General features: G+C 47.8%; 3 protein-coding genes and 3 non-coding genes across 7 annotated transcripts; 4 read left to right on the top strand and 2 right to left on the bottom strand.

Annotated features, from left to right (window-relative positions):
• Positions 1 to 941: 941 nt before the first annotated feature.
• Positions 942 to 5,612, top strand: rpl10 (ribosomal protein L10). The gene is made up of 7 exons (XM_064299707.1): positions 942 to 988; positions 1,121 to 1,152; positions 2,513 to 2,571; positions 3,519 to 3,626; positions 4,059 to 4,197; positions 4,658 to 4,820; positions 5,409 to 5,612. The coding sequence occupies exons 2-7, from the start codon at positions 1,130 to 1,132 to the stop codon at positions 5,562 to 5,564; spliced, it is 648 nt and encodes a 215-aa protein (XP_064155777.1). The 5' UTR covers positions 942 to 988; positions 1,121 to 1,129; the 3' UTR covers positions 5,565 to 5,612.
• LOC135235405 (small nucleolar RNA SNORA70) lies at positions 1,815 to 1,947 on the top strand. The gene has a single exon (XR_010324375.1). It is a non-coding gene; the product is annotated as a small nucleolar RNA SNORA70 (small nucleolar RNA).
• On the top strand, positions 3,703 to 3,837 carry LOC135235408 (small nucleolar RNA SNORA70). The gene has a single exon (XR_010324377.1). It is a non-coding gene; the product is annotated as a small nucleolar RNA SNORA70 (small nucleolar RNA).
• LOC135235407 (small nucleolar RNA SNORA70) lies at positions 4,976 to 5,110 on the top strand. Its single transcript, XR_010324376.1, has one exon. It is a non-coding gene; the product is annotated as a small nucleolar RNA SNORA70 (small nucleolar RNA).
• A 1,462-nt stretch (positions 5,613 to 7,074) lies between the features above and the next one.
• Positions 7,075 to 12,854, bottom strand: dnase1l1l (deoxyribonuclease I-like 1-like). Its single transcript, XM_064299693.1, has 9 exons — positions 11,902 to 12,854; positions 11,431 to 11,608; positions 10,601 to 10,689; positions 9,628 to 9,714; positions 8,892 to 9,013; positions 8,578 to 8,690; positions 7,970 to 8,127; positions 7,352 to 7,448; positions 7,075 to 7,270 (listed from the first exon to the last, which is right to left on the bottom strand). Exons 2-9 carry the CDS (start codon positions 11,572 to 11,574, stop codon positions 7,190 to 7,192), a joined length of 891 nt encoding a protein of 296 aa, XP_064155763.1. The 5' UTR covers positions 11,575 to 11,608; positions 11,902 to 12,854; the 3' UTR covers positions 7,075 to 7,189.
• A 1,651-nt stretch (positions 12,855 to 14,505) lies between these two features.
• LOC135234781 (V-type proton ATPase subunit S1-like) lies at positions 14,506 to 22,167 on the bottom strand. Of its 2 annotated transcripts, none has more exons than XM_064299692.1 (10): positions 21,998 to 22,167; positions 20,465 to 20,591; positions 20,250 to 20,324; positions 19,353 to 19,546; positions 18,428 to 18,468; positions 18,076 to 18,161; positions 16,966 to 17,231; positions 16,650 to 16,700; positions 15,660 to 15,894; positions 14,506 to 14,877 (listed from the first exon to the last, which is right to left on the bottom strand). In XM_064299692.1, exons 1-10 carry the CDS (start codon positions 22,117 to 22,119, stop codon positions 14,668 to 14,670), a joined length of 1,407 nt encoding a protein of 468 aa, XP_064155762.1. In that variant the 5' UTR covers positions 22,120 to 22,167; the 3' UTR covers positions 14,506 to 14,667. The 2 variants fall into 2 exon arrangements, with proteins under 2 accessions (XP_064155762.1, XP_064155761.1); XM_064299691.1 differs by having other exon boundaries at positions 16,966 to 17,234; positions 21,998 to 22,166.
• Between the last annotated feature and the right edge of the window lie 1,355 nt (positions 22,168 to 23,522).

Here is a 23,522-nt window from a genome sequence, read left to right as displayed (position 1 = left end):
AACTTTATCGACATAATGCTCATATTACAGATGAACATGCGGTAAACATTCAGCACAGCCAGGGGGAGAAAAAAATTTAAAAAACGGAAAGCGGCTCAAATATATTTACACAAAAATATTCTGTTAACAGAATAAATAGCTATGTCTTTTATGCAGCTTTTTTGTTATATGATGAGGAGATTAGCCTTCATATAGAAGAGGCCATGGAGTTAAAGACACAAGGCACGGATTTTGATTCGTAAACTTACACTTGTGTAAAAATATATTTGCCCTGTAGGATAAAAGGGTGAATTAAAAAGTAGTATCTTTACAATAGTCGTGAATTCCAAAAATCAAGTGTAAAATTATTCCCAGTCAGAAATTAAATTTCTAAAGGTGAAACCACATACATCCTCACAGAAGGCACAACTGGTATTGTCAAAGCTCTTAAATTCTCCAAGGAAACATTTAGTGGGGTAACATTTATGAATTATATTGTAAGACTAATGTTTTACCTAGTTGTTGGAGAAAAAGTTCATTCCAATACCAGATAACATTAGAAACAGAAACATATCTTTGAAACAAAGTGCAAATATTCTTAGCTTTAGTCTCTTCGGTTTTCCATATAATGTCTCAGTCAATTAACTTTAAAGATGTTATTAAGAGTATGATTATCTAGGAAGTTAACTCCAGCCTGATCATAACCGCTAATCACAACAGGGATCGCTTTTCACTCGGCAAGTGACTGGAATTATAATGCCACACGTGTGGACCAATCAACTGCAAGTATATTTGTGCGCGAAGAGAAAATGTACTCACTCTCATTAAGAGTCTTTCCAAATAAAAGTACATACATTTTAATTGTACGTTTTCTATCACATTGTTAACATAACAAACGAAAGACAAATAAACACATAATGAATATAATTCCGTTACATTTTCGGTATTTGAGATCAGAGGAAGTGACGTAACGCAGCGGAAGCAGCGTTCGTTCTCTTTCTACCATTAGGTGAGTGCGTGTGCGGAATGCCGCTGTTGGTGCTCCGCTGGGAAGTCAGATTTTATACCAGAAATTGTTAGTTTAATACATACAGATTTTCACATTTTGTCACTTAACGTTTCCATTTGTGTGTTGTTATAGATTTCAACCATGGGGCGCCGACCAGCGCGTTGGTAAGTCATTTTGCCTGGGTGTTGCTGGAGCAAGTTAGCAAGGTCTGAAAATGGCCGCCAGCACGCCAGCAAGTGTTCTTTCCACAGGACCATGTGCAGTACCATTTGTATGTAAAATCGATGCAGTATAAGTGTCAATCTATTGTAACAGCAAGTAACTTGGTGATGATACTAAAATAATAAATAAATGTATATGTTTAAAATTTCTCAGATTACTAGCTATCAATCCCGTTAACGTTTGACGTTAGGTAGCTAGGCTATCCGTAGTTAACGTAGGCCTAATAGGGTAAGTGAACGTTAAAGAGTAAGAGTGATTACAAGGCGAAGCTTGCTAACTTACCTGAAGACTTATGCGACGTTAGCTGTAATACAGGTGGTTTGCGTCATTACTGGTTAGGGAATGTCCGGTCTATTAGCAGGTTTTACGCCTACACCGGCTATTTCGAACAACCTCTTTGCAGTATTTTAGCAATTTGCGGGGCTTCTGTGGTGATGGTTAGATATTAGTGTACAACTGGGTCGGGATCACTTTGTGTACGAACTGAAGTGGCTAAATCCTCCGCCAGCGCCGGCAAAATCTTACCGGCGGCAGTGTGCTTCTTCTCCGGCCTTACGTCTCTATTCGTGTCAACATAGACCTTATATTCTGCATTTCTGAACACGTGCAGTCCAATAAGCTGACCAGACGGGGTGTTGTACTGCTCTGGTGTGCAATGGCTGCTGACAGTGACGTCTCTGGTTGTGTATGCGCGTGGCTGGCGGTGCAACGTGCTCTAAGGGACCTCTGAGACATTTCATTAATATTTCGGTAGCCACTGGTGCGTGTGTATCGTTACTTTTAAGATGCAGATTGATACCGGTGAAAATAGTCTCCAATTATTTTGCTAGTTCGCTAGTCACGTACAAAGTCACCAGGACTCTCTGCAGCCTGGTAGTTGACAGGGAAATGCTAGCGCTGACCATTATGGATGGCGATCTGAATTGGTTGATATTAAGGGTCCTCACTCAACCTTGGTCATGGAGAGCCACAGGGCTCATCTTAAAACCAGACACTTTGGGGCCAAGAAACCAGATGAGGTGACTTCAGTGTCATTAACTGTTTTCATTGGTCAGTTAAGCTCTGAGCAGCGAGTGAACTACAGACCCTGTGGCTCTCCAGTCCCAAGTGTTGGGCACTCTATATTTGAGTTTAACTGACTAGTCTGTTTTTAAATGTAAAACAGTCGTGTTTAGCCCACTTGCATCTAACGTTTGGTACAGCTAATCAAAGACTGCAGATCTATCACTTTAGTAGCCAGGATGTTGCTGGTAGATTTCTGTCTGTACTATGCAGCTTTTAATGAGAACTGTCTGTGTTCAGTTACAGATACTGTAAGAACAAGCCTTACCCCAAGTCCAGGTTCTGTCGTGGTGTGCCCGGTGAGTCTAATCTTCCCAGCCTGCATTCGAATAGGGCTGTATGAAGTGTAAGTGCTTGCTCCAGTCGCTCATTCCCCCCCCCCCGCGTCTCTTCCTTGCGTCCTTTCCTCACTCCTCAACTCCTCCCAGCAGAGGACGCGAGAACGGAGGTATCTAGGCAAGGTGTATTAGTCAAATGGAACATCCTTGCTCAGTCAGGCATCAGTTTGAAGCCACGTCAATTACAGATGTCATGCGTGGAGAGGCGGATCTTCAGGTCGGTCATTTATCCGACCTGCGTTCTGAAAAGCTTGCGCGAAGGATGCGTCCGTGTGTCCTTGCTGAAGCATCCTCCAGAAGCCTCCTCGCTCCTCCAGGGAGCATTTTTTAGCGGGTTGGAATGTCCTTAAAGGCGGCGGCCCGCGCTCAGTTTCCAGGTCCGGCGGGGACCGAGGATTCTGGGACTGATAAAATAAGCGATTGTAATGAGCCCTGAGTCTATATGAACCCCTCCCCTCCTGTGGAGCGCTGCAGGGAACCACTGCTCCAGTGCTGGCCTTAGACCCACACGTGCTATGTGTCACACTGAGGGAAAACTCTAAATTACAGGCATTTAGCAGACGCTCTTATCCAGAGCGACTTACACAACTTTTTGCATAACATCCATTTATACAGCTGGATATATACTGAAGGTTAAGTACCTTGCTCAAGGGTACAACGGCAGTGTCCTGTCCAGGAATCGAACCTATGACCTTTCGGCTACAAGCCCGGTTCCTTGCCCAATGTGTTACACTGCCGCTAGATGATGTGTCTGTGTAATGCAGTTAAGTGTGAGGAGTCTCCTGGCTCTGTGTTAGTTTGGAGCATCACTAGCGGGATGGCTGGCTGTTCTTCATTACAGCCTCCCTGAGGTCTACAGGCAGTGGGGTAAAATGCCGACTCATGTTTTTCCGCTCTCCGTGTTCCAGACCCCAAGATCAGGATCTTCGACCTGGGCAGGAAGAAGGCCAAGGTGGACGAGTTCCCGCTATGCGGTCACATGGTGTCTGACGAGTACGAGCAGCTGTCCTCCGAAGGTGAGGCCCCCCCCCCCCCACCCCTATTTCGGTGGAGTGCTTTGCGTCCCCCCCCCCCCCTTGTTTATCTGAGCGCGTGCAGTCCAATAAGCTGACCAGGCGGGGGCGCTGTACTGCCCTGGTGTGCAATGGCTGCTGACAGTGACGTCTCTGGTTGTGTATGCGCGTGGCTGGGCAGTGCGGCGTGCTCTAAGGGACCTCTGAGACATTTCCAATCTGGGCAGCGCGCTGACGTTTGCGCGTCGCGCTCCTGAGTGCGTCCTGCCCCTCGTGCATGCCAGTGAGATCTTCGTATTTAATATGTCTGGACTGCAGCAGTCATTTGGGACCTGAGTTTCTGTGGGCTCTGTTCAGTGGGTGGGGTGGGGGGGGGGGGGGGTGTTGTGATTTGGGGGAGGGGCCACAGTCACGTGACTCTCTCTCTCTCTGCAGCCCTGGAGGCCGCTCGTATTTGCGCCAACAAGTACATGGTGAAGACGTGCGGGAAGGACGGCTTCCACATCCGCGTGCGGCTGCACCCCTTCCACGTCATCCGCATCAACAAGATGTTGTCCTGCGCTGGGGCTGATAGGTCAGTTTTCCCCCGGCACGCCGATTCCGACCCCCCGCTGCAGCAGTGGGGCTGGCTTGACTTCACGACTGGACTTTCCCATTTTGGGGAAAATTAGAACATGTGGACAAAGTTGTTTCCCGAATCTCCCCCCTCCACAGAACACTGAATGGTGTTAGGCCACCATTTCTTACACTATGGGTCGGGACCGTGTAACAGGGTGGGTCCTGGAATGAGTCTGTAGTCCACTAGGCTGTTCTCTTTGAGAGGTCCCTGAAAGGTACTGTATTTGGGTCCCGACATAAAGTTAAGAGCCAGTGGGTGTAGGCTATGTTGAATTTGTGACCTCACAGGGTATGACATCACATGCTGTGCTTTACTCCTGCCACCTGTTGTGACGTCACAGGGGTATCCCAGCAACCGTATGTATGTAAATGAGGCGACGCGTGACCCCGCCCCCTGTGCTCTCTCCCCCTTGCAGGCTCCAGACGGGGATGCGCGGCGCTTTCGGGAAGCCCCAGGGCACCGTGGCGCGCGTCCACATCGGCCAGGTGATCATGTCCGTGCGCACCAAGGCCCAGAACAAGGAGCACGTGGTGGAGGCTCTGCGCCGAGCCAAGTTCAAGTTCCCCGGCCGTCAGAAGGTACGGCCCCCCCCGTCGGTCCATTCCCGCTGTCCCCGCCCCGCGCAGGGTCGGCAGGCCCCTGTTCTGGCCGCGCGCTTGGGGGCAGGGAATCGTATTGCGTGCCTATTGGCCAACAAGCCAGCTTTCAGCTTCTACTGCGGTTATCTGAGCGCGTGCAGTCCAATAAGCTGACCAGGCGGGGGCGCTGTACTGCCCTGGTGTGCAATGGCTGCTGACAGTGACGTCTCTGGTTGTGTATGCGCGTGGCTGGGCAGTGCGGCGTGCTCTAAGGGACCTCTGAGACATTTCATTAATATTTCGGTAGCCACTGGTGCGTGTGTATCGTTACTTTTAAGGTGCAGATTGATACCGGTGAAAATAGTGTCCAATTATTTTGCTAGTTCGCTAGTCACGTACAAAGTCACCAGGACTCTCTGCAGCCTGGTAGTTCACCGGTTTAAACCGGCTCAAGCGGGTGTGTGAATCCTTTGCCGGGTTGTAACTGGTTTGGTTTGTAAGCCATGTTCCGCGTAGCCGTCGGCCCTGAATTTGGCGCATGTTTTTAGAGTGACGTGAACGTGACCCTCTCTTGCCCCGCCCCCTCAGATCCACATCTCCAAGAAGTACGGCTTCACCAAGTTCAACGCCACCGACTTCGACGACATGATGCAGGAGAAGCGGCTGATCCCGGACGGCTGCGGGGTGAAGTACATCCCCAACCGTGGGCCGCTGGCCCGCTGGAGGGCTCTGCACGCTGCATAGGCTCTGCTGTAACCAGGGCAACGTTTAATAAACGTTTCAGTAATAAACCGTCACGCCCGTGTGTGCTGTTATTGTGTGTGAGAGATCATGTCCTTGTGTGTGTGTGTGTGAGAAACCACGCCCCTGTGTGCTGTGTGTGTGTGTGTGTGTGTGTGAGATCATATCCCTGTGTGTGTGAGAAACCACGCCCCTGTGTGCTGTTATTGTGTGTGAGAGATCATGTCCCTATGTGTGTGAGAAACCACGCCCCTGTGTGCTGTTATTGTGCGTGTGAGAGATCATATCCCTGTGTGTGTGCGTGAGAAATCATGCTCCTGTGTGCTGTTACTGCACGTGTGTGAGAAATCTTGCTCCTGTGTGGTGGTTGTGTGTGTACACTCAGTGGCCACTTTTAGGTACACTTGCTCATTAATGCAAATAGCCTGCTCTAAATTGCGATTCATGTGGTTGCAACTCAAAATATAATTCAAAACACCTTGCGTCTGGCAATTAATTCCTCACCTTTAATTGATCGTTCCTATCAAATTGTTCATAAAGCTAATGCAAAATTCACCACAGGCTTGGACGCATATGCGTCCCAAACTGCAATACCCCTACATAACAAGCAGGAAAATCACTTGCGTCAAGCCTAGACTTTGAGTAGAGATAATTTCCACGTCAAAGTAAGGTTTTATAAATAACTACTTAAACGTGATTTTCTGCGTAAGTCAATCAACTCAATACTTAAGATCAAAATTGATCGTACGTCCGTTCTGTAAATGAGGCCCCTGGTGCTGTCAGATACAAGAATTTGGTAAAGAAATTGGGTTATTTTTCCAGTCCCTAAAATCCTAAAAATGTGAGGGGTAAGATTTTGATCTCAATGAGAATCTTTATGAATAAAGGATAAAGGAAAAAGTGGAACTTGGCATAAAATCCTAAATTGGTTATGCTCTTCTGTCCTGGTGTAATGTAGACATGGTGTTAGGCTTTTGTCTGATCTGTGGTGTACTGTCCTGTTCAGCACGCATCTGACCAGTATTCAATCAGTATTTGTTTAAAACTCACTATTGTTGATACTCTGTTCACAAACTGTTTGGTGAGATCTGGCGATTGCTGAACTTGTTTTGTCAGTTTTTGTTAGATCCCAGTTACTGACTCAGTAACTTAATTTATTCAGGTTGACGAGTTGTACATATATTTCCTTAGATCAGACTGGCCAATCATGTTCCTGGAGATCTACTGTCCTATAGGTTTTCATTTCAATCCGAATTTGGCACACCCGATTCTACTAATTAGCAGCTCAATGAGATCACTAGCTGTTGAATGTGCTTCGTTAGGGTTGGAGGGGAAACCTGCAGGACAGTAGATGTCCAGAAACAGGATCGGGCAGTCCTGCCTTGTATCGACACGACAATTGCCTTTGCGATCCGATTAGCATTTTAGGTTTCACATTTCAACTCTGTACAGTGTCATTTGAATTCAAGAAACTGAAAATGGTGGTCCAACTGACCAAGTCAAAGGGCGGTACTAAGTTTTAAGAGTGCCAAATGGGTGCATCATGGTTTATTGAATTAAAAAATAATAACTTTTATAAAATTCATCAGTCCAGATTGGAGGTCCATCCTGCGGAATTGGGCCGGGGGTCAGAGTTCATGGCGCAGGAGGTACCGGTGGCTGGGTTTCAGGTCCACTTCCACTGGGTAATGATCGCTGACCGCCAGAGCCTGAGCACAGTTTGGCAGAGTTCAAAATGGCGAACGCAGCGCCCGATACATCCATTCTCATACGTCAGGTAGTTTTTTTACCTCCTCTTCGGTGAGCTGGTACTCTCTTTTGAAGTTGAAGGGCCGGGCGGAGTTCGACACGATCCCCGACAGGAGCTCTTTCCCGTGGACCACGATCCTGAGTTCAAGAGCGTGAGAAATATTTACATTCTGTGCGTGTCGTAGAATTTATTCCCAATAATACAAGCTATATTGCATTAGCAATAAGAACTTGTTTCATGTGTAGCACGAGCGGGTATCTTGCCTTGAGTTTTAGCAGGTACTTTACCAGTCGTAGGCACATAGCCTCAGCAGGTAGCTTGCTTGGCTCATGTATGTAGCTTCAATATTTCCCCCTACCTTATTTCCTCTGATAATGCATATATTTCACACTGCATGGTTGTGTAACGATGTGGAACTATTGCGCCAAATATGCAGTAATAGAGGACATCAGAAAGGGGGCAAAAACATTTTTACAGCACTGTAGCCTTGGCATCTTTGCCTCAGGCATGTAGCTTTAGCATGAAGCTTACCTGTAAGTTACGCAGTGTTATCAGGTATCTTACTTGTACGCACATAGCCTTAGCGGGTAGCTGATTTGCTGTAGCTTTATCATGAGGCTCACCTGTCACGTACACAAAGGGTTAGCGGGTATCTTACCTGTCGTAGGCGCAGTGTGTTTTCTCACGGACGGTGGTGTCTTCTTTGTCCCCGATCAGCCAGTGGAATTTGGGGTCACTCCTCAGTCGGACTGCACCCCAGCCTTTGATGGTAACGTACCCACAGGCTGCATTCAGGTCCCCCAGGAACATCACATTCTGGACACCCACAAACGCAGGGAAGAATCTGACATGGAGCTTAACCCCACCTCTACCTCACCTAGTACTGAACTACCACTACATCTACACCTCGTATATATGTAGGATAATGTATCACACCTACTACTTAAGTATCTCACCTGTTACCCAGGTACCACCCCTTACTACTAAACTACTATACCTACCGAAGGAGGAGGAATGGTTATCATTAGAGATTTTTTTCCAATTCTGTTGAATTTTATATCGATACAGATTAAACATCATACAATACAAATATCATCATGTGTCTCTGTACTGGAGTCCAGTTTATCTGCTGGGTTTAAGCTCCACCTACATCTAGAGCAGCTCACAGCTTGCACTGTGTACGCAGTGCACTGTGAGATTTCAAATCACATTAAACTGGAGTCTTCGATCAGACGGGGAGATTATATCTGAGTCATTGTACTGGACCTCAGTCTTCCAGGTCCTGCGGACGGCCTGGAACACCGTGTAGAGTTCGTCCATCTCCCGCATGGCGTTTTTGGGGCAGGTGTGCTGGCCCACCAAGACGAAATCCTTCACCACTGTCGCAGGTAGCCGCAGAGAAGAGGAGAGACAGGGTTGGTCACTTGGTACGTACGTGAGAGGAGATTCTGGCGTTTGGTGCTCGTGCCCAAACGGCACTCGTCAGCAGGATGGCTCTACTAGCTTAGTTTGTTTAGTGCTGCACGTTGAGGGCACTTCTGCAGAAGAATGAGACACTGCGGTTGGGTCGTGAGACTCACGGGTGTTGGGGGAGTGGAAACGCACGATGAAGGGTTCGCGGGAAAACACATCCGTGTCATTGGCCACGCCCTCAGCGGGCCGCTGGTATTCAAAGTGCTCCTGAACCTGCAGCATGTCTGTTCTGGGAACAGTGAGAAGGATCTGGAATAGTTTCTCGCGAAAATAAATAACTTTATAATTGTTTAGCATCATTCAACTACCCAAGGTAGCTTCACTGAGCACAGTAATGCACATATAGTTCAGTACAAACAAAGATTATACTTTAGCAACTGGAAAGTAGAAACATCACTGCACAGGGACATTGGCATTGTCAGCTCTGAAGAGTAGAGCGACCCCTGCTGGCCACCAACACTTCAAGCAGCAGCCTCTTTTTCCCAGGAGATGGTCTCTCATTTAAACATCAACCAAGCCTGGTCCTGCTTAGCTTCAGTACTAACCAAGCCTGGTCCTGCTTAGCTTCAGTACTAACCAAGCCTGGTCCTGCTTAGCTTCAGTACTGACCAAGCCCAGTCCTTAGCTTCAGTACTGACCAAGCCTGGTCCTGCTTAGCTTCAGTACTGACCAAGCCCAGTCCTTAGCTTCAGTACTGACCAAGCCTGGTCCTGCTTAGTTTCAGTACTAACCAAGCCCAGCCCTTAGCTTCAGTACTGACCAAGCCCAGCCCTGCTTAATTTCAGTAGTAATCAAGCCCATCCTTGCTTAGCTTCAGCGATAATAATAATATATGGAGGCTACCTGTATATGTAGACATACTGCTCCTTGTAGGTCTTCCTCCCTAGCCTCTTGCTGTCCACATGGGAGTAGGAATGCGATTTATCCAGGCTGAGATTAGATTGGAGAACAAAGGCCCGTTTTGGTAAGTGAGACAAGGGGGGAAGGTGGGGGTTGCACAACCATTTGATTCATTTGAAGAGTTGATGAGAAACAGAACAGGAACACTCAGAACAGATTTAAATCAAAAGCAAATCCCCCCCCAAAAAGTTTACATGCCCCCCAAACCAAAAAAGAAACAGCATTATCACCCGAGGCTTAAGCCCCAATAGCCCCCTTTACATTATGGGCCAAAAGCCTAGGAACCTTATCCTAGGAACTCAAGCCTGGAACCAAAGCACTAGGGCTGGAGTTCTCCTAGCATTTCCACTGGGATTCAGCCAGGCTGTGGTAGCCCAGCTGTAGCAATGGCTACCAAGCTAGGTACCTTGTTATGTTTTGTGTATTGAGACAGCTAGATAGCTAGATTTAAAAAATGGTTAAAAAGACAGCTGATGGGTTGTTTGAGCGTTAAAAAATGTTGAAGCAGAGCGCAATGACGCATGAGCACTAGGGCTTACAGCTGCAGCCCTGACCAATGGAGAGAGCTGGTAGCAGGGCTCAAGCTCCTGGATAAGGCCTGTCTAAGCCCAGCCCAATGCAGTGGAGGGTTGGTAGCAGGGCTCGAGTTCCCGGATAAGGCCTGTCTGAGCCTAGCCCAATGCAGTGGAGGGTTGGTGTGAGGGCTCGAGTTCCTGGATTAGCCCTGTCTAAGCCTAGCCCAATGCAGTGGATGGTTGGTAGCAGGGCTCGAGTTCCTGGATTAGGCCTGTCTAAGCCCAGCCCAACATTGTGGAAGGGCCGAGTCCGGATTAGTGACTAAGCTAAATGCATGGATGTTGGCCACAGTGCTCAGTTGGAGGCTGTGACCAGCAATGCATGTTGTGTACCTGTTTACCTGTTCAGTTCCCTCACCAGTGTTGGGATGGCTGTGCCCTTTGAGTTCCTGATTAGCCTGAACCAGCCAACATGTACAAGGGCGATGATCTGAACACGGGGCCACGTGCAGAGGCAGTGAACATCCTGTTCAGCCCGGTACCTGTTCAGTTCCTCAACAGTTGAGGCTCGTCCAGTCTCAGCACTTCCTGAACAAACACAGTCACAGTCATCATTCACACGTATCAAAGACAGAGACAGTCAAACATCACAGTCACTCAAAGACAGAGCTACAGTCACAGTCACTACAGTCACTCAGAGACAGAGATACAGTCACAGTCACTCAAAGACAGAGATACAGTCACAGTCACTCAGAGAGACCTGAGCTACTGTCACAGTCACTCATTCACAGTCACTCAGAAAGGCAGAGATGCAGTCACAGTCACTCAGAGACAGAGATACAGTCACAGTCACTCAGAAACAGAGATGCAGTCACAGTCACTCAGAAACAGAGATGCAGTCACAGTCACTCAGAGACAGAGATACAGTCACAAACTGCTGAAGTAATACAAACAGTAAACTCAATCTTAAACATAAATATAAAAGAAAATATAATCAGTGTGTGAAGTTTTAATTTCACATTTCAACTGTATGTACACGTACATTTAAACTGATCATTTCATGTAGTTAAATCAACAGAGAAGTGAAGAATCTGAACAGAATATCTGCAGTTCCGAGACATTTTTAGACAGAAGTGCTGTGTGGCTTTTGTTGGTTGTTGCCGTTAGATGCAGGTATTGCTGTGTGGCTTTTGTTGGTTGTTGCCGTTAGATGTAGGTGGTGTTGCGTTACCTGTATCAGCAGGGCCATGACTCTCCTGTTGCTGGCCTTGGCCTCTCCGAAGCTGCGGATGTTGAAGGCGCAGATTCTGAGGGACAGGGAGCTGGCCAGCAGACACAGTCCCAGCAGACCGAACAGGAGAAGAGGTGGCCTCATCTTGCTCTTCAGAACCGTCCCCTGAATTATTTCACTGTAATTAAAAAAAACAAAAATGAAAGTTCAGTACTCTTAAACACGACTACAGATACAGTCCCCATTTTAGCACCAACTGGACAGCCGCACCAGAGCCATCGGCAGCAGAACCGCTGCAAGGCTAGTAGGCTCCCGCCTAAATATGCAGTCCATATTCAGGAGACCATCAGAGGCATATTATTTATGTTCCTATAGGCCTAACATGGCTGGAAAATTCAGTATGATTTCTAATTCTTTCTTATTTTAGGAGTGCAGGATGTCCTTCAGGTGTAGTGTAAGTCCGTCCCTCACCCTTAGTGGCAGTGTGCCCGGAGCTCCATGTCCCAGATGAGAGGAGTCCTCTGTGGGGGGATTTTGGGGACAGACAGGTATTGAGAGAGAGCCAGGGGGTGGGGGTGGGGGTGGAGGGGACGGGAGGTGGGCCCTTTAAATGATTTGCTGTGTCAGTGTTCAGTCAGCATGGAGCTCCATCTAGAACGTAAAAGGACTGAACGCGCACGCACACAATGGGACCAGGCCATTCACAAACATGAACCTGGAGCTGCTCACACACATTCACACGCTAACACACACACACACTCTCACACACACACACACACACACATGCTCACACACACGCTCACTCTCACACAGGTGGACACAATCGTGGTCACGTGCGTGCACACATTCACACACACTCCGAACATGATCTCGCGCACACTCATTCTCTGACACACACTTACACATTCCCCCACAGACGCACATTAATAATCACATGTCCACACAACATCACGCGCACTCGCACACAAACAGAAAAGCACAGCTCAATGCTGACTAATGAGACATTAGGAGGACCCACCATAGAATAAACATCATTAAATATGCATGTTGACAAGACTGGAGCGGGTTCTACAGAGCCTAACAGACTCACTGGAAACCAAGCACACATTTTAACTCTTTTTACAATAGGGCTGGGCATGGAATCATTCCTACACAGAATAAAGAAAAGCCTGCTTATTAATCAGAGTTTAGGCTGGGATTCAATCAACATTTGTCCTTTGACTAACTAAAAGCACTAAAGCAGTATTTTTTTCTTCACCAAGCTTGGCGAATTCAGTAGCCGCTAAAACTAATTTATCAAAGTGAGCTACTGTCCAAATCAAAAGTTAAGGACAAATGTTGATTGAATCCAGCTGCAGATGGAGACGTGTACACTTTCTGACCGCATGAGTGTCTATACTCGTGCATGAGAATATAAGGGGTATACTATATGCTATAGCTGCTTATAATGGGTTTACTGCTATGTGCCAGTATATACCACTTCTGATTGCACGTGACTTGATGTTTTTACGTTTCAAAAGAACAAATACACTTCAGACCTTTGTGTTTCATGGACATATTTTATTTGAACTCGCAACATTATTTCAATTATCAACAGTCCCAGCATGTCTTGACACAAGCAACACAAAACAAGTTTAAACAGCATTAAAAAAATCTCAATAATTTAAATCTTGCTTTTTTTGCAATAGAATGTCTTAATTTCATTTGAAAACTAAAGTAATTACAACTTTTGACTCAAGGGTTTTTATCTATAGTTATCTTCAGAGTCATGTTTTTCCCATCATTAATGAGAGAGGAGTTAAAGGCCCTGTGGTAAAACATACTAGACTGTGCCGACGTGGAATCGGTTAAGATTCCCCCAGAGAGAGAGAGCAGCTCTACGAACAGCCTTGAGAAATACGCTCATCTTAATGCGCCTGGGACTGAGACGGATTTCCTCAGTTATCTTTCAAACGACAGTGTAAACCTGGCATAAGTCGTTGGCATTATGAACACCGCACAAAAAAATACAACCTGATTCAATGGCATTCTGAGTTTGGGGAGACGTATGTTTTTCGCGCGCACGCGTCAGACCAGCCCAGAGGAAGAAGGCTAATAAATACTATTTTATACGAGTGCTTCCGTCCTCATATATACAGAACGATCTCTGAGCATCGCAGCTCTCACACCAGCACACTGTACAGGCTCTAATTCTCACGCGCCCATCAGATTTGGAAACTGCTTTGGCTTGGGGGGTGAGGAGGTCAAAGCTCGTATGGCATTCAGCTGGGTTTCCCGATATTGGGGGGGGGGGGGGGGGCAATAAAGGAAATATTTCTCAAGTATTTAAAGTCTAAACAAGCTTCCCGTGTCTGTGGGAAACCCTTGCAAAGGCACGCGCACGCAGACACACTTTCCATTAGTAAAGTTTAAGGCAGTGGTAACCAACCCTGTTCCTGGAGATCTACTGTCCTGTAGGTTTTCACTCCAACCCCAGCAGAGCACACCCGATTCAACAGCTAGAGATCTCGTCAAGCTGCTAATTAGTTTGAATCAGGTGTGCCATATTAGGGTTGGAGTGAAAACCTACAGGATGGTAGATCTCCAGGAACTGGGTTGGGCGGCCCTGGTTTAAAGAATACAGGTGTGTAAGGAAGGACACGCGATGTAGGAGAGAACGCTGCCCCTTGTGGAGAGGCGGGGAATAAAACAGCAGTGCAGAGTGAACGGCACTACTATGTGCTGCCAATCAAAAGACAGTGGAGCACTATGATTGGTCAAATCAATGAGTCGATGATGTATGTAGGTCAGCTCAACCTGTTGCGATGTTTGTGAAGCCTCGTTTCCCCCATCACGACCACCCTGGGAGTGAATGGCTGCCCTTTGCGTCAGGAGCCAATCAACTCTGGCTTTTCCTCAGATGCCAATCAGCTCTGGCTTTTCCTCAGATGTCAATCAGCTCTGGCTTTTCCTCAGGAGCCAATAAGCTTTGGATCTGCCATGCTGCAGTGTTTGGGAGTCCACTCCCTCTCGGAAAAAAGGCCATAAACTTTGCAGAAGCGTGGAATGTACCGGTTGCTGTATAATGATTATTAATTTCTTTTTTTTTTCTTTTTTAAACACAAGGGGATAATGGAACACACATGCTGTTTGAAAATGAGAGACACAGACAGGGAAGTTCGGTGGAATGTAGCAGGTTCCAGTGAGCTAAGTGTTGGGGGCGGGGGGGAGCAGCATTGGGGGGGGGGGGGGGGGGGGTCACTCATTCAGGGGCACGGAGATGGCGGGCCCTTTGGGGTCGTCGAAGCGGTCCATGGTCCGGAGCTGCGTGATCATGTGCAGGCCGTAGGTCAGGATCAGCAGCATGAGCAGGGTTACGATCAGGCCCATCCAGATGCCCGGCGTGAAGAAGCTGGCGCAGTCGCTGGCGTAGCTGAACCTGGGGCCTGCTACGCTGAAGCCCTGGATCTGAGGGAGGGAGCACGGGGGGGGAGAGACAGAGAGGGAGAAATTAACGTGTGTGTGTGTGTGTGTGTGTGTGTGTGTGTGTGTGTGTGTGTGAATCCGTGAGTGAGTGAATGAATGTGTGTGAGAGTCTGAGATGTTGGTCGTGTTTGTATAATAAATATTTAAAAGGAGATCCGTGCGCTCCAGTGCCTTTCTCTGGGTAAGTGCTTTTAAATGAAGTTACCCAGAGTGCCTCTGCTAATGCCGAGATAATGTCTGGGAATGGACAGGTCGGGCTGTCAGTGCTGCTGGTGGTGCAGGTGAGGTAGTCACAGTGCTAATGGTGCGGGTGAGGTAGTCACAGTGCTAATGGTGCGGGTGAGGTAGTCACAGTGCTAATGGTGCGGGTGAGGTAGTCACAGTGATGGTGGGGCAGGTGAGGTAGTCACAGTGCTAATGGTGCGGGTGAGGCAGTCACAGTGCTAATGGTGCGGGTGAGGTAGTCACAGTGCTGGTGGGGCAGGTGAGGCAGTCACAGTGCCAATGGTGTGGGTGAGGCAGTCACAGTGCCAATGGTGCGGGTGAGAGGGTCACAGTGCTTGAGGTGCAGGTGAGGTAGTCACAGTGCTAATGGTGCGGGTGAGGTAGTCACAGTGATGGTGGGGCAGGTGAGGTAGTCACAGTGCTAATGGTGTGCGTGAGGCAGTCACAGTGCCAATGGTGCGGGTGAGGTAGTCACAGTGTGGGTGGGGCAGGTGAGGTAGTCACAGTGCTGGTGGTGCGGGTGAGGGAAGGGGCAGTACCTGGAAGTCAGTGAAACTCAACCGCCATTGGCCGCTCTCCGTGGGGTCGAAGGGCACCAGCAGCGCATGGCTGAAGCTGGTGACGGACGCGCAGTGGTAGGAGTACTCCGCGGGGGCGTTGAGGTCGCGGCTGCCGTTGAAGAACGCCGTCTGCCCGTCGTACTCCAGCTCCACTGCGTCCAGCGTGAACCACTCGCGCGCGGACACCGGGTAAAAGCGCCGGCTCATGGTGAAACTGCGGGCGGAGATGTTGGGAGCGTCAAGCTTTCAGAACGGCCAGAGACACAGACTGGGATTTAAAGGGCCAGAACCACACTGACACAGACTGGGATTTAAAGGGCCAGAACCGCACTGACACAGACTGGGATTTAAAGGCCCAGAACCACACTGACACAGACTGGGATTTAAAGGGCCAGAACCACACTGACACAGACTGGGATTTAAAGGGCCAGAACCGCACTGACACAGACTGGGATTTAAAGGGCCAGAACCGCACTGACACAGACTGGGATTTAAAGGGCCAGAACCACACTGACACAGACTGGGATTTAAAGGGCCAGAACAGCCGCAGACACAGACTGGGATTTAAAGGGCCAGAACCGCAGCCAGACAGATTAAGCAGAACCAGACAAGACTGGGATTTAAAGGGCCAGAACCGCACTGACACAGACTGGGATTTAAAGGGCCAGAACCGCACTGACACAGACTGGGATTTAAAGGGCCAGAACCGAACTGCGCCCTCACAGGGTTAGAGAATTGGCTGCAGCGTACGATCGTCAGCCAACTGGCAGCAAAAGGTCTCGTCCCAGAAGACGCCGTCTATCTGGCGTTGTGCACATGCTCTCCAGTTCAGATTTGTAGGAACGCGCACAGAGAAAGCAGACATTTTAACGTTTGAGGCGAGCTGCATAACTGTATGGTATAAAACGCAGGTATGGGGAGATGGCCGCACGAAGGAGGGGGGCTGTTAGTGATCTGCGCGGTACTCACGTCAGGCTGAATTTCCGGAAGCCCAGAATGTTCGCGTAATTGAGGACGAGCCTGTAAAACAAGAGGACAGAACAGCCAATCAGACAGCTTCTCACAACCACACCAGTCATTAAGGCCTATTAGGGTTCGTCTTACAAGGTTAATTCGGCAGGCAACATTAAATAGGCATCACTGGATAAACTGTGTAAATGCCCGAGGAAACAGGCAGAGAACTTAGCACAGTGACTAGCCATATTCTGCCAGGGTTTCATCGCTCAGAACGGCATTCCAAGATTTTTTGGCCAATCGCAGTCCTTCCCTGTGCCCCCCCCCTCACCGGGACTCCGCCTGTGTGGCACCGCAGGTTGAGTTGGCGAGCGTGACGTTGGGGTTGGTGACGTTGAGGCTGGTGCTGAAGGTCTCTGGTGCCAGATCGTAGGTCTGCCACGTCTTGTTAAACACGCTGACTTCCAGGCTCTCCGCCCACAGCAGGATGCAGGCCGTCCCATTCACAGAGTACTGTAGAGGAGCCAGAGTTCCCGCGGGGGCCTGCAGCAGGGAGCGGCCAACCGACTGCACGCCCTCGGACAGGTCCTCTGCCACCTGCTGTGGAGGGAGCAGAGAGATCAGCACAGCTACAGGAACACACAAGCAAAACTACAGGGCTACAGGAACACACAAGCAATGCTACAGGGCTACAGGAACACACAAGCAATGTTACAGAGCTACAGGAACACACAAATGCTACACAGCTACAGGAACACACTGCAGAGCTATAGGAACATGCTGCAGAGCTACAGGAACACACAAGCAATGCTACAGAGCTACAGGAACACACTGCAGATCTACAGGAACACACAAGCAATGCTACAGAGCTACAGAAACACATTGCAGATCTACAGGAACACATTGCAGATCTACAGGAACATACTGCAGAGCTACAGGAACACACAAGCAATGCTACAGATCTACAGGAACACACTGGAGAGCTACAGGAACACACAAGCAATGCTACAGATCTACACAAACACAATGCAGAGCTACAGGAACACACAAGCAATGCTACAGAGCTACAGGAATACACAATCAATGCTACAAAGCTACAGGAACACACTGCAGATCTATAGGAACACACACGCAATGCTACAGAGCTACAGAAACATATTGCAGAGCTACAGGAACACACTGCAGATCTACAGGAACATACTGCAGAGCTACAGGAACACACAAGCAATGCTACAGATCTACAGGAACACATTGCAGAGCTACAGGAACACACTGCAGATCTACAGGAACACACAAGCAATGCTACACAGAACACAGAAGGAGAAGCACAGCGACACATCACACAAAAACAAATGTATGCACACACTCTCCTACATGCACGCACACACACACACACACACGTACACGCACGCGCACACGCACGCACACAAACACGACTTACCCGTGAAGGTTTGAACGCCGTGTAGATGGCGGTGTATGGTACAGCCTGGGCCTTCATGATGTCCAGAACCTGACCAATCACCGCATCTGGAGCAGGAGAGGAGGCTCAATGTCACTTCCTGTATACTTCAGTTTCTCTGTACACACATCCTGTTCTTTTCTTACAAACCCTAGTGAATATGCGAATGTCTACACTGGAGTGAATTTGGGAAGAAGAAAAAAGCCAGTGACTGCGGTATAGCCCTGTGCTAAAGCCTCCTCCCGTCTCTGGGTTATTTGTGGTTTAAGGAAGTGAAACTGGCAGCTGAAGGAAGTTGAGATCAGCTGGGTTCAGCCCCTGCATTTCCCCTCACCGTTTCCACTGAGAGCGTCTCTGGAAGACTCCGGGCCAGAGCTGGGAAAGAACAAGAGAGAAAAACGCTTTAGAGTTTACAGCACCGCCGTACAGAAGCATCCTTATTCCCCACCATTACAGCCACACGTTACTCGCAGAGCTCCAATCAGAGCGAGGCGTACCAGAGCTCCAATCAGACGAGGCTGTTACCAAGCTCCAATCAGAGCGCGGGCTGTCACTCCAATCAGAGGCGGAAGCCAGGCTCAACAGAGCGACAGGCTGTAAACCACAGAGCTCCAATCAGAGCGACGGGCTGTACCAGGCTCAATCAGAGCGCGGTACAGAGCTCCAATCAGAGAGTGGGCTGTAAACCCCAGAGCTCCAATCAGAGCGACGGGCTGTTACCCCAGAGCTCCAATCAGAGCGACGGGCTGTAAGCCACAGAGCTCCAATCAGAGCGACAGGCTGTAAACCACAGAGCTCCAATCAGAGCGACGGGCTGTTACCCCAGAGCTCCAATCAGAGCGACGGGCTGTTACCCCAGAGCTCCAATCAGAGCGACGGGCTGTTACCCCAGAGCTCCAATCAGAGCGACGGGCTGTTACCCCAGAGCTCCAATCAGAGCGACGGGCTGTAAACCCCAGAGCTCCAATCAGAGCGACTGGCTGCCTTATCTCCCCACACCAGACAGAATGTAAATACCTCCCTCCCAGTGCACAAAGCATGGTTATTTTTCTACAATACTTAACAATGGTCAAGAAACAGCACATAAAATATTAGATTCCATATAGAGATTATAGGTTATGAAGTAGCCTACAAGAGAAACACAATGGACACTGATTACACATAGTAATAATAATAATAATGAAATTGATCATGCTATTATAATAGAGACACCACTACATTTAGCAGTACTGATGGTAATGTGTGAACATATGTGTTACCCAGCTTTGTAGGGCAGGCGAATGACCAACAGGGCGGCGACGGAGGCATTGAGGCGCAGATGGGTCAGGCTGGGGGGGTCCAGGTAGAGAGGGGGGGTGCCGAGGTGCTGCTGCAGCAGGGGCAGGACAGCGCTGGACCCCCCCCAGGACAGAGCCGGCAGCACCAGGGGGGACGAGGACGCCTTCAGTGCAGACTGGGGGAGAGAGACACAGTCAGCACAGAGCCAGGGAATGCACACACACGCACACGCACACACAACACATGCACACACACACACTACACACGCACACACACACACATACCACTCACCCACACCAAACACACACTCATACGTGCACACACACACACAAAGTGGTAAAGTTGACAACCAAGGACACTCAATCACCATGTTCAGCTCATTTGCACATAATGTTTGAAAATTAAGGGATGAGCCTGTCCACCCGCTGGCTACAGACAAACCCAGATATTGCAACATAGACAAGCACAGCATTGTGAATTCTACTGCAACTGTTGAACATGGCTACTCTCTAATGATTTGAGAAGAGCACGGAAAATTGTATCATTGCCGTGTTTTTGCATCACTTCGTTAGTTATAAAAATGAACCGAGATGTACAAGTTGGAATCTGTTTTACTCCACACTGAGAAAAGCGTGAGAATCTTTATAGTTACCTCACAAGTTACCGTGACGCAGGATTTTTTTTGTTTCAAATTCACTTTTAGCAAGATTACTGGGAACGATGATGATGAGATGCTTCGTAGAAGACAGGCCTGCCCATAATGAGTGTGTGAAAGGGGGTGGTTGGGCTGTTTGATTGGGATCCATAAGAACCACAGCTGACTTCAAATTATGAGTCAAATTATGGGTGTGTGTGTGTGTGGGGGGGGGGGGGGTTACCTCCAGGTGAGGGAACACGCTGTCCTCCTTGTTCCCAAAAACACCTCCGAAAACGGTGAAGTCATCCACGCTCAACTAAAAAAAATAAAATCACAGAAAAACAAATCTGAGTTTGCCGATTTCTGTTGTAGGTCCCATCGATTAAGGAACAGAAAAGCGTGAATTCCTTTGAAAGGAGAGAGGGAGAGAGAGAAGTGGCCGTTCGGGAGTCTGACCTCGTCCTGGAGGAAGAGTAGCGTGTTCCGTGGTGTGGCGGCCAGGACTGAGCTGAGGTAGGAGTCCAGCTCCGCTGCCGACACGACATGTCCCGCTGGAGGCGGAGTCTGCCGGGGAACAGGATGCCTGGACACGCAGGACACACACACACGCAGGACACGCGCGCAGGACACACGCGCGCAGGACACACACACACACGCAGGACACACACACACGCAGGACACACATGCAGAACACACACACGCAGGACACACACACACACGCAGGACACACACACACGCAGGACACACACACGCAGGACACACACATGCAGGACACACACACGCGCAGGACACACACACGCGCAGGACACACACACGCGCAGGACACACAGACACGCAGGACACACGCGCACAGGACACACACACACGCAGGACACACACACACGCAGGACACACACACACACGCAGGACACACACGCGCAGGACACACACAACAAGCATTTTAAAACTGATCAGATCATTCAGGAACTATGAGCTGTGTCATGTTACAAACAAGATATCCTCCTAACACCCGGCAATTCATTTTTGTCCCGTGTAAGGGGACATGAGTCTCTGGCATTAATCTCAAAGGCATATGCTATGCTGAAACCTACACTACAAGGGACAAGTAATATTTTTTAAAAATATTTTCAGTGCAACATGTATTTGTCATCCAAGACCTGTCAGGAGGATACGAGAGAACACTCATTTCTTGGGTATTTTATATATGTACATCCATCCGGGAAGGATTGAACACTTCTGTGGTCATATTCTGTGGTGATTCTTAGGTTTGTCAGGCGTCGCCAATTTTAGATTTCGTATCATCTCACTTCCCCTCTGGAATTCCTTGCTCAAAACGGTCGCCCTCAGTGTTGTTCACTCTTCCCCGTATGCAGCCACAGAATCTACAGGTTTTAAGCGACTCCAAGCTATACCAAAGATGGTATACCAAAATGAGCAAACTTAAGGTTGAACCAACAGACCAGCAGTAGACCACCTTAACCATTAATCCACCATTGATCACCGGCATTTTTTACACTAAAATTTAAGCTGGTTATATACCCAATAGCTATTCATAACCTCTTGGCATTGCGGTTTCTGCCAAAACCATCAGATTCAGCTGCGATGGTAACAAAAGCAGATAAAATGGCAGGCGTAACTCTCCATTTAACACTGGTGTGTCTGTTTCGCTTTGGTATGTCGCATCTCATTGTCATTTAATTAGACTGAAGATGGCAGCGCATTTCATAACTAATAAAAAGTAATCGAGAACACGAGATACATACTGAAGGCACACGGAGTCAGAGTGAATATCAGGTTATCAGATGCAATGGGGGGGTGATATTCCTTCTAAAGGTAAAAATGTGGTGTTGGAACGTAAGGTTTCGTTCTGCCGACTAACCAGTTATGCTAAATTTCTAGCTGCCAAGTAAAAGCTACACGCCTGACCCACTAGTCTAGGTAACTTAACGTAAGTTTAAAATAATAAACAAACAACACAAATTGATTTACCCTTCGCTGGACCACAGTACAAGTGGCACCTGGCCGCCGCAGCTCCCTGTCGACAGTATAGCAGATAAAAAGAGAAGAAATGCCATTACCACAGGAGCAGTTGACACACACGAAACGGCCATTTTGTGTTTTCACACAAGCGACGAGGTCACGTGGCTACCAATCAGCTGACAGTCATGTGAGCGGAGCACTTCCTCGAGCCAGAATGAGCAATGCAATTTAGCGCTGTAATTTCGGTATTTTTGCGGTGTTGCTAAACTGAGAAGTTTTTTTTCTACTGTGTTTCAGTTGTTTTCCTCTCATGTTGGCTGTTGTTGTGTCACATTCCCGTATCTTTACTTCAACTGGATTGCTCGCCGGGGCCATTAAATATATTGCCTACTTAAGTGCGTTTACTTCAATTCATCGTCCTTATACTTGGTTTATAGTTCCATGTATGCCGCACCAGGTGTGAGCAAGCGGTCATTCGAGTTGGACTTGGGCCTGTGCAGCACTGGGCGACTCCTGTATCTTCTATTCACGAAGAGAAGAGTGTAGAGAAATGTAAATAGGTTTCTTCCTATATAAATAAATAAATAAATAGGTCAATAATTGAGTACTTCTTTTCATTTTGAAATAATTAAGTAATTGACACCTCATGATTCTCCTTTTCGCAATAACGTGATCATATTTAATTTCATAATAAAGTTTTATTTTCTAATGCCTTTTTTTTCATTTTAAAATGGCACTTTTCCCAATTACTTGTTTCCAAAAGCTGTTTTTATTTCCGAACTCCCTTTTTTAATTTCATAATGAGACTCATGAGTTAAAACGAAATCTTTGAACGGGACACCTGAGGAATGCCACTTCACCACAGTCCGTCCAGTTGAGAATGTGAGTGCCCTGAGTTCTGCTGAAAGAGGAACTGGATTTAGAAGATTACGCCCTATGAGTTTATATCAACCTGAATTTATACAAGAAATTGCGATTACTAGAAATGAAACAATGTACACCTTTCTTCTTTGCATTTGTACTTTATTTACAAGGTTGCTCCATTGAAATAAATGATCTATATTACAAAAGACAATGACAGCAGCACAAGTTTACGGTTTCAGAGAATATGCAACAAAAAATGTATAGCATGACTGCACAATTACAATATTTACAAAATAATATTCCCAAACCTAAAGGTCTGATGTTTACACTGTCAGATGCTTAATACCAAATCGGCAGAAGTTATAGATTTACAAGTATCTGTGCAAAACATTTTGCCTAAAGAGGAAAAGGTGTGGATCATATTGCCTGGTTGCGAACAGAAATGAATAGGGTTCCCATACAGTCTATGGTTTCCACATAATGAATGAATAACAGTGGAGGAGTGCATGAAACTGAAGAGCCACTAGAGGACACCACTGGGCATGAGGACAAAATCTGTTGCGCGCAACAGTACAGGGTAACTATTAGTTCAAATGCATCCACTGCTGGTGTAAAGGTAGAAGTGGGCTTTTCTGAAAGCCAAGGCCGTGGCTTTAGAGAAGAAACTCTT

This window comes from Anguilla rostrata, chromosome 11, assembly GCF_018555375.3.
Source record: "Anguilla rostrata isolate EN2019 chromosome 11, ASM1855537v3, whole genome shotgun sequence".
Taxonomy (NCBI): Eukaryota; Metazoa; Chordata; class Actinopteri; order Anguilliformes; family Anguillidae; genus Anguilla; species Anguilla rostrata.
The sequence above is the reverse complement of the archived record's forward strand: the minus strand, read 5'-3'. Positions and strand labels throughout refer to the sequence as shown.

Coding starts and splice junctions, on each gene's coding strand:
- rpl10 (XM_064299707.1), top strand. CDS start 1,130: ATGGGGCGCCGACCAGCGCGTTG. Junction 2,572..3,518: donor GTTCTGTCGTGGTGTGCCCG/GTGAGTCTAATC, acceptor TCCGTGTTCCAG/ACCCCAAGATCAGGATCTTC. Junction 3,627..4,058: donor CGAGCAGCTGTCCTCCGAAG/GTGAGGCCCCCC, acceptor CTCTCTCTGCAG/CCCTGGAGGCCGCTCGTATT.
- dnase1l1l (XM_064299693.1), bottom strand. CDS start 11,574: ATGAGGCCACCTCTTCTCCTGTTCGGTCTGCTGGGACTGTGTCTGCTG. Junction 9,715..10,600: donor CTGGTGAGGGAACTGAACAG/GTAAACAGGTAC, acceptor ATCTAATCTCAG/CCTGGATAAATCGCATTCCT. Junction 9,014..9,627: donor CAGTATGTCTACATATACAG/GTAGCCTCCATA, acceptor CACTGTTCCCAG/AACAGACATGCTGCAGGTTC.
- LOC135234781 (XM_064299691.1), bottom strand. CDS start 22,119: ATGGCCGTTTCGTGTGTGTCAACTGCTCCTGTGGTAATGGCATTTCTT. Junction 20,325..20,464: donor TACTCTTCCTCCAGGACGAG/GTCAGACTCCCG, acceptor TATTTTTTTTAG/TTGAGCGTGGATGACTTCAC. Junction 15,895..16,649: donor TTCCGGAAATTCAGCCTGAC/GTGAGTACCGCG, acceptor CTCCGCCCGCAG/TTTCACCATGAGCCGGCGCT.